The 9,742-nt window shown below is 33.1% G+C and overlaps 1 protein-coding gene across 1 annotated transcript; it reads left to right on the top strand.

Moving 5' to 3' along the window:
- Positions 1 to 606: 606 nt before the first annotated feature.
- Positions 607 to 4,028, top strand: LOC143921869 (NFX1-type zinc finger-containing protein 1-like). The gene is made up of 11 exons (XM_077445189.1): positions 607 to 853; positions 929 to 1,106; positions 1,179 to 1,304; positions 1,381 to 1,482; positions 1,565 to 1,723; positions 1,796 to 2,024; positions 2,105 to 2,267; positions 2,350 to 2,461; positions 2,536 to 2,753; positions 2,832 to 3,121; positions 3,205 to 4,028. Exons 1-11 carry the CDS (start codon positions 696 to 698, stop codon positions 3,957 to 3,959), a joined length of 2,490 nt encoding a protein of 829 aa, XP_077301315.1. The 5' UTR covers positions 607 to 695; the 3' UTR covers positions 3,960 to 4,028.
- The last annotated feature ends 5,714 nt before the right edge of the window (positions 4,029 to 9,742 follow it).

Here is a 9,742-nt window from a genome sequence, read left to right as displayed (position 1 = left end):
ATAGTTAAAAAGTTATTCCATTTTTTTGGATACAAAGTGTCTTTTGCGAAAAGTCGCGAATTCGTCCCGCTCCACGCGCACATTCATATTGAATACGCCCCGTTGTCAAAGTGTTAACATCCACCCGTAACACCACATTTCAAAGGAATCTATCCTGTTCAGGCTTGCCACTAAAAGCGTCCATGTTTCGCATCCGTACAGCTACACCGACCATACACAGGAGTATAGGATTCTTAAGCGCAATTTCATAGACAAATTTCGACAGCAAAACACTTTTCATGCTGTTGAAGGCATTTCTTGCTATTTCGATCCTTCTACTTATTTGTAAAATTGACCTGTTCAATCATTTGTCCGCGCACACTCAGGTTTAATGGATCTGTCTTTTCTTTGCATATAATCATTGCTTTATTATTTTTAATATTAATGGGTAGACTCCATTTTTGACTTGATTGGTCGATTGCGATCAACAACGATTGCAGGTCTTCGGCACTCCCAGTCAGTATTGCCATATCATCAGCTAAACGGATATTGTTAATTATTTCGCTTCCTATTCGGCTATTGACTGCCTGGTTTAAACACCATTTCCGAATACAGATTGAAAAGCATGGGTGACATGAGATACTACATTTTTAAAATGGCTTTCAAGCAAGAAATAATATATTAATAGTGGATAAAATGTAAATTTTTTGTGTAAAATGCAGATCAAAATGCCTGAAGATTTTGATAAAGTTCTCGAAGGTGGCTGCCAAAATCGGTGCAATGTTCTTTTAAAGTGTGGTCACAATTGTCTACAATTTTGCCACGTTGACTTGGAGAAGCACGAAAAATACGAATGCAATGAAGAATGCCAAAGGTTATTATTAATAAAACGAGCTTTCTAAACTTATTTGATCTGAAAACAATGTCAATTGTTTATTTTTAATTGCAGAGATTGTTCTGTGGGTCATAAATGCAAACTTTTATGCTGTCAACCTTGCAAATGTTCTGAAATAGTTGAGAAGCTTTTTGAATGTGGGCATACGAACAAAATTATGTGTAGTGTCAAACCTGACAATGTTCAATGCCGGATAGAAGTGTTACATACATTCTCCGAGTGCTTACATGAGGTAAATAAAGCGGATAAACCTATTCAAATGTGTAATAATACAACTCATAATAATATAACATGTAAATTGCAGGTTAAATTACTTTGCTACATTGCCCGAGGTAGTCCAAAATGTTCGATTAAATGTATTGATCGATTACCATGTGGACATGCCTGTACTAAACTATGTCATAAGGATGACGATCCCGAGCATTTGGAAGTCAGTGCTATCATTTTCAGTATTCTTAACACAATATCGATGCTTTAAATGACTTTTTATTTTTGTTGATTTTCAGTATGAATGCAAATTTGAATGCGGACGTAATAATAAAGGATGCGTTGGAGAACATCGTTGTAAAAAGCTTTGTCATCAAGAATGCGATCCTTGTACTATTCTGGTATTAATATATGTGGTTCTCATGTTTCAAGATGTTGATTATGTTTGTAATGTGATTGATCTAATGTTTACTTATTGAACAGATGAAAAAGAAGAGAATGAACTGTTCGCATAGTGATAGTGTTCCGTGCCATATGGATGTCAATACAGTATTATGTGATAAAAAGTGTGTCAGGAAGATGTCATGCAAACATTTCTGCAAGAATAAGTGCTTCGAACCCTGTACTAACTGCAGAGTGACGGTAATATTATATGTATTTATATTGCAGATATTTCCTTATTGAAATTTTAATTTTTTCTCTATTCATGTTCAGGTAAAAAAGGAAAGATCTTGCGGTCACATTATTCCAATAGAGTGCAGTGAAGATGTGGAAAAAATAATATGTTCAAAACGTTGCAACTGTATACTAAAATGTGGACATAGATGCCGGGATGAGTGTATGAAACGATGCAGTGTTAAACCGTGTATTGAAAAAATTCCTAATCCTTACAAATCCATATGTGGACACGTTTTCAAAATACCGTGTTGTGATTCTAACTTGGGTGAAGTTTTACATATTTGCTTGTTTTATAACATACGTATCATCATGTTTTTGGTTCGAAGTGTATTTTTTTTCATTCAGGAGCCGTTGGTAACATATTGACAATGGAGTATTGCACAGAGCCATGCCGTACAATTCTGAAAGATTGCGAACATATTTGTCAAGGCACTTGCGGCAAATGCAGGGGCCGTTTGCACCAACCGTGCTCGGAGACTTGTGGAAACCGCCTCATTTGTGGACATATGTATGAAGTGATTTTCTTTATTAGCATTATATTCATTCTGAAGAACGCTTATATGTATATAGAGGATTATATAATGTTTCAGATGTAATGATCCTTGTAGGGAAGATTGCAGCATGTGTCGTAAGCCTTGCAGTGTAAAATGCAGTCATTCAAAGTGTCCGTCGACTTGTGGTGTTCCTTGTAAACCGTGTAAAGTTAGTAATCCAATGTGATTTTTTTTATTATTAAAGCATGGTTTAATACATGTTTTTTTATTATTATATTCTAGCATAAATGCAATCGGCGCTGCGTTCACAGCGAATGCACTAAAGAATGCAGCGAAATATGTGATAGAATACCGTGCTCTGAGCCTTGCCCTCGTAAGCTGAAATGTGGTCATGGATGTCTTGGTTTGTGTGGTGAATTGTGTCCAGATATTTGCAGGGTTTGTAATCCTGAAAACATGCCAGAGATTTTCTTCGGCAATGAAGAAGACGAGGATGCAAGGTTAATTAATATACATACATATTTACATAATTACAATTATGATATTGGCAGTATAATTTTTAAAATGTATCGTTTTAGATTCGTTAAACTGATTGATTGTCCTCATATCATTGAAGTGAATGGTATGGATAATTGGATCAAGTCTCTGGAAACTGGAGAAATTGCTTATCCCCGATGTCCACATTGTAGCGCACATGTGATGAATACTCCAAGATATTACAAAGCTATTAAAACAGCATTCAATGACGTTCAGAATGCCAAGAAAAAGATTTATGGTGATCCAAAAAAAATTAAAAATTTAATTGCGGACCTGAATAAACTAATTGATCAATTGTCCAAGATGCAAGTTAATGAATTATTTGCAAAAGGTTGGTTTTTATTATAGTTCATATGTAAATATGTACATAAGATTATATTTTATTTAATTTATTAATGATATTATTGAGTTTAGTTTCTGAATGGAATACGGTTGTGATGAAAATAAAGAAAGATTCGCATATTGCCAATATCAACGATATACAAGATAAGAAAAAACGACGGAATAAAATTGTGCAACTGAGCAAACCCGATATTGAGAATTTTATCGTACAAGCAACTATATTGAACCGTTTATCTGAAATAATTCTGAAAGAAGAGCAGCAGATTGAATCTAACCTCATAATAAATCAACTTAAATTTATTTTGAGAGTCCTGTGTAATTGCAAAATTAAGGTTACTCAACAACAAATCGAAGATTTCAATACTGAATTAGCCAGAATGGAGAGTATAATCCGATTTGAAGTCGCTCAAAGGCTTTCAAACTCTAATACAGATAAAGACACTTTATCAAATCTGAGCATGATTATATTTTCGACTAAATCTTTTGACAAACATGTTGAAGTAATGGTGAAAGGTTTATTCAAATCGCTTACTTTTAGAGTTGAGGTTTCAGATGCGGAAAGATCTATGATAGTCAAAGCCATGGAATTGAAACAGGGTCATTGGTTCAAATGTCCGAATGGTCATCCGTATTGTATCACCGAGTGTGGTGGAGCAATGCAGAAAAGTTTATGTCCGGAATGCGGCAGTGGAATTGGCGGTACAAACCATGCACTTCTTAGCACCAATAGTTTGGCCGCCGAGATGGACAATGCTACACATGCAGCCTATTCTGATATTGCGAATGAGGGAATGATGATTAATTTAAATTTACATAACTATTTATAAGTCTTTTTTTTTTTTTTTCATATTACATCTTGATTAATGTATTTACAAAGTATAAATCAAAATTCAAGCAAATTTATTTTAATTTTTTTTATCATATTACTACTTAATTAATGTATTTAATAATTATTAAACCTATTAATAAAATTTAGAACTTACAAAATATTACATGGAATAAACGTATGTGCAAACATTATCTGCATGTAATTCTTTTTATTATAATATTTTAATTGTAAATATTAAAAATAATCGACATAAGTATTTGATAATCATACTTAATACATTTTTAATAGCCACAAAACTATACACTGTCTTTTATTTTTTTATAATTATTATCCATTTTTTGGGGGGGGGGAGGTCTGAAACAGGTGTACTCCCCCTAATTGTTTTTTTTTTAAATCATAACTTTTTATAGGCTTTATTCAAATTTGAAAAAAGTTTTGTAGGAATAAATGCACGAAATCCCACGCCCAAACGCCGATTTCATTTCGCAAAGCAACAACGTCCAGACATGAAATACCAAACACCAATTCAAGCAGAACGGCGACACGTTGACGCTGAGAACATTCTGCACCTCTGGAGTTCAGCCAGCTCACTTCTCCAAAGTGAGCAACTATGTACCTACATATACATAACTCCTTCGTACATACAATAACTTAACTCTTCAAAACACAACCGTGTTTTAATAGGCCAGGATACGGTCAACACACCTTACCCGCCCTATAGTTTTTATTTTTAAATGCTTTTTATTATTACGAAATTATGTTCACAATACATCTTATATCTATTTTAATAGTTACTGATCTACTGATCATTTTCTATTTTACAATTTAATTTAATTTGGTTAGCAATCACAGTATTATATTATTCTAATGTTAATCTAAAGCATAATAGGAAAAAGAGCTCAAAGACCTATTTACAATCCTTATAAATGTTCATAATACATCTAATACATAATATTAATTAAAGACTCTCTAAAGTCGATGACCTAAAGCAGATTGTGTTTAGGTAATCTGTGTTTATACCTGAAGGGTATAGACATTTTGTTATAATCACCGAGACTCTTAACAAGTGTGTTAGTATGGTCATTAGTGATTCTGTCATAGAATCTACTGGTTAGTTTGTTAGTAATGTCTGTAACAAACGGAATATTATATATGGCATGCAGTTTTTTCAGGTTAGTATATATGGGTGTATTATAAATTATTTTTAGGGATTTATTTTGTATTACTTGGAGCTTGGAAAGGTTAGTATTTGAGGCGTTATTCCATACAGGTGATGCATAGGTTAATAATGGTAATATGAGCGCGCGATATAATTTTATTTTATTTAGCGCTGATAAAGAACTATGGCGATTCAATATTGGATATATTGAGGATATACCCCGCATCGCCTTGCATTTCGCTGCCTCAATGTGAGGTGCCCATCTCATTCTTTTATCGAACGTTACTCCTAAATATTTTATTACTGACTGCCATTTCAGACTTTCTCCAGAGGGGATTTTCAGATCTGAACTTGGCTTATGCTTTCTAACACTAAAGAATATGGCGTCTGTTTTGATTTGATTAATTTGAATTTTCCACTTAGTGAAGTGTTCAGTCATTGTTTTAATTGCGAATTCAAGATTTTTAAGAATAGTGTCTGGTTTTTTGCTACTTGTGAAGCAAGCGGTATCATCTGCATATAGGGCTATGTGACAGTTTTTTGGAATAGGTATGTCATTTATAGTCACCGGAGCCTGAGGGGGCCGTGTATTGTTCAAAGGTTGTAAATGCATTGTTAAAGGTTTGCCGAACAATTGATAGCACTGTAATTATCCTACCTCTAGACTCATTTATATATATGGAGAACAAGAGTGGGACAAGCAAGCTCCCCTGCGGAACGCCAGCTGTGACTATTTTTGGAGACGATAATTCATTATTTACGCTAACCTCTAGCTTTCTACGAGTTAGGTACGATTTGATGATGAGAATTAGGTAGTTTGGTATTTTGACAAACCGTGTCGAAGGCCTTTTCTATGTCGAGACATACCATTCCGGTACTTCTCTTCATATTAAATTTCTTCGTCACGTGTTCAGTTAGTCTTGTTAGTTGTTGGGACGTGGAATGTCCAGTGCGAAATCCAAATTGTTCATTTATTAATTTCTTATTTACGACTTTAAGTAAACGAGTGTAGATTATTTTTTCCAGAATTTTCGAAAGCGTGCAAGGTAAGCTAATGGGTCGATAATTGGCCGGGTTTTTTGAGCTTTTATCGGGCTTAAGTATGGGAATTACGTTGGCTGTTTTCCAGTATTCTGGGAAATACCCAGTTAGTAAACACGCGTTGAATATTTTAGATAGTGAGACTAAAGCTTTAAACGGAAGTTGTTTGATTATGATGTTATCTATTAAATCTCGCCCAGGTGCCTTTTTATTTTTTAAACTACGTATTATATTTTGGATTTAACACGGATGCACCAATTTTATATTTTTATTACTGTTAGTGGGAGTTTTTGTGATGATTTTAATGGACCGGTTGACTTTATTATGCGTTGGTATGTGATTGTAATGTTGTGTGAGTGTGTGATGTTTTTGGAAAGATTTTGATAATAGTTCTGCTTTGTCGCAATCACGCGTCACTGAGATTCCTGCATCATCTAACGGAGGAATCGAGTTTTTGTCCTGCGAATCGCTTTAGCTAATTTCCATAGAGAGCCATCAACTGAGCTTGATTTTTCTAATTTTTTAGACCAAGCTTCATTTTTGATTTCTTTGATTCTAATTTTAATTTGATATGTGAGCTTATTTATTAATGTTTTCAATGCTGGATTTTTTGATGTTTGCCAAATTTTACGGAGTTTATTTTTACTTTTAATTAGATTTGCAACAAAGTCAGTTATCTCTAGTTTGTGTTCAATGTATTGTGTCTTAGGTATGTGAAGGTGTTTGGATCGAGTTATTGATTCCGTCAGGTGTATTATGGAGCTGTCGATTTCTGTTTTGTTTGTGAGTGTGGTAGAAGTTAGAATAGTTTGGTCATTTATGTACGACTTGAACTCTCGCCAGTTAGCTCTCCCGTAATCCCAACTATGCTTGATGATTTCCTTGGGTTTCCCGTCGATTGAGAAGATTATCGGGAGATGATCAGACGACAGGGTTTGAAGGGCATTTGGTGTCGATATTTTTGGGCAGTTCTTGACAAGGACAAGATCTAGTGTGGATGGTTGTGAGTTATTTGTGGGATAGTGTGTGTATGTATCCGGATGAAGTAAGATTGTATCTGTTAGTTGAATGTATTTAAAAAGAGTTGTGCCTTGTTGGTCAGTGTTTACGCAACTCCATAACGGATGTTTGGCATTAGTCACCAGCTACCACTACCGAACTACCAATGTTAAATATTTTGTAAAGATCGGATGCCAATAATCGTTTTATTGGCATAGTTTGTTTGTTTTTTCTTAATGTTATTCAAAATGTACCTTTTATTGAATTGTTAAATAATCCGGAGCACTGAAAACCAACCTGGCCATATATGTACATACGGGTGCCATATATGTACATACATATGTAGTGGTTCGGTGATTATTTTGTAAAAAGCTATCTCGCGCAAGTCACGATCATGGATCATTTGGCACCCAAAAAACTCCATCAATCGAAAACTACCCACGAGAAATATTGTACTAACGAGAACTCGAGTGTCAGATGTTCCGTTTACCATATGTAGTAGGGAAATGAAAAAAATGCCGACTGGAAAATGTGAAAAAAGACGAAAAAATTATATTTTGAAAATTGCTATTTTTTTTTTCATTAACAATTTTATACGTTTGCAAGTCGTTTCAAGTTAGGGTCGAAGTCGGTAAGTTTTGAGGCGACTACACAGCCATGGTTTTTCCAAACTTTTTTAAGAGTGACAACACTGAAAAAATATGAGCATTGGTATTTTCTCTTCGGGGAGTACCCAACACGATTACTCATCATTGCAAAAATGCTTACAAAATGCATCTCAAACTGTGCAGGCATTAGTAATTTATTTTAAATGATACATTCTCACTAATTTGTAATGTTTTTACTTACATATTACATTATAATTGAAATTCATTAAGACATCAATAATTTACAAAATATTTAACAATTCTGATTGCTTTCATGGTGACAGGTTAAAAGTAATTGTAGTTAACTTATAGCTAATAGATACTAATAATCGAATGAATACAAACAAAACAAGTGTGTTGACGAATCTTCAAAAGCATCACCTCGGGATCTGGTCTAAATTAAATGCAATTTATAGTAATTTTGAATTTATTTTTGCAATAATTAATCATTTAAGACAGCCGTGATATCAATATTGATAGTTAAGACCCAAGTTTAGGCTCAATCTTAAAATCGCGCGTATTTTATATTTAAATAAGTAAAATGGCATATCACAAGTGGGGAAGAAAAATGCGAAAATCAACTTCTGTTTGTGTTTCATTAACAGATTTTGTTTTTGTTCAATGAGTGGGCCAAATAAATTCTCATGTAACCACGATAATTGTGCTTTGATCGAAGAATATATATGATATATTTTCATATGTACATATTAATTATCTACACCATATATTTTTCTGTGTCTCCCCCCATATTTTCTGGAAAAAAGTATATATTTAAAATATTATATATTATGTAAATTTTATAATTATAAATTTGAACATATATAATATATAAACGCAATATTTTTTTTAAACATAATAAATTGAAAGTAATGAATTGAAAGATAATTTTATTTAGTGTGATCCTTGTGCCTGATGTAAACTAGCGAGTTTATTTATATGTACATATCTGGCTCAAATTTGTTAGTGAAATACGGAAATCACCTCTTTTTACTTACCTCTTATACAGTTCACATGGTTTTCGTGTAAGTCGTAATTTTTTATCTCTCTTATCTCTTATCCGATCGTTTTCATACTTTGCCATATTGTACATTTTGGTCATCAATATACGTTAATGTTTCGTCTGCCATTACGTTGGAGATAAAATATCGTATACAATGCGTATCAAATATCCACAATTTTTTAAGAGGAGATTCATAACTCGACTAAATCTAGATTCGACGAGATAAGATGTAAGAAATGCAGTGAAATATAAACTTGCCTTCTCCCAAAACTGTGTAAATATAATATGAAAAATATACTCGCTATTTCAGTGCTAATATATATGTATTATAATAAAAAAATTCGGATGTGACCAACCTACGACTTTATCTATGAATTTGAGGAATATAATAAGGTGACAAAACAATATTCGATATTGAACCGTACAGACACATTCACACATACAGGCAGCATTATGAAATACTAATAGCTATGACAGCATTTTCGATACAAATTGAGCGCAAATGTATTGAGACTTGCACAAGACAAAAGATCTACTTCCGGTTGTTGGATTTTGTTAAATTTTTTTATTACTTAAAATCACTATCAGTATTATACACAATAAATAAATTTATAAATAAATAAATAAAAATCAAGAAGATTAAAATAATTTAAAAGGTCAAAATAAAATAATGTAATATTGTTTAAAAAAAAAATACTACTTCCGGTTTACGAATTCTGACCAAAACATTATCAGCTCTAAGTTAGTACATAAAGAATACAAATATAAAGTTTCAGCTTGATACGTTCAGGGGTGTGGACAGAGTAGTGGCCACAACATTTTTGACCTTTCTAAGAGGAAAAAATCCCACTTTCGGGTTATAAAATTTAATCATTTTTTTTATTTTCATCACATTGATACAATAATTTCACTTGAATTTTTTCGTGAAGAGCACA

This window comes from Arctopsyche grandis, unplaced genomic scaffold, assembly GCF_051622035.1.
Source record: "Arctopsyche grandis isolate Sample6627 unplaced genomic scaffold, ASM5162203v2 HiC_scaffold_16, whole genome shotgun sequence".
In the NCBI taxonomy this organism is placed as follows: Eukaryota; Metazoa; Arthropoda; class Insecta; order Trichoptera; family Hydropsychidae; genus Arctopsyche; species Arctopsyche grandis.
Note: the sequence above shows the minus strand (reverse complement) of the source record. Positions and strands in the feature narration are given on the sequence as shown.

What these genes read in the sequence shown, in the direction of transcription:
- LOC143921869 (XM_077445189.1), top strand. Translation starts at nt 696, where the DNA reads ATGCAGATCAAAATGCCTGAAGATTTTGATAAAGTTCTCGAAGGTGGC. An exon ending in TTCCTTGTAAACCGTGTAAA is followed by an intron (nt 2,462 to 2,535) that starts GTTAGTAATCCA and finishes ATTATATTCTAG; the next exon opens with CATAAATGCAATCGGCGCTG. An exon ending in TAATGAATTATTTGCAAAAG is followed by an intron (nt 3,122 to 3,204) that starts GTTGGTTTTTAT and finishes TATTGAGTTTAG; the next exon opens with TTTCTGAATGGAATACGGTT.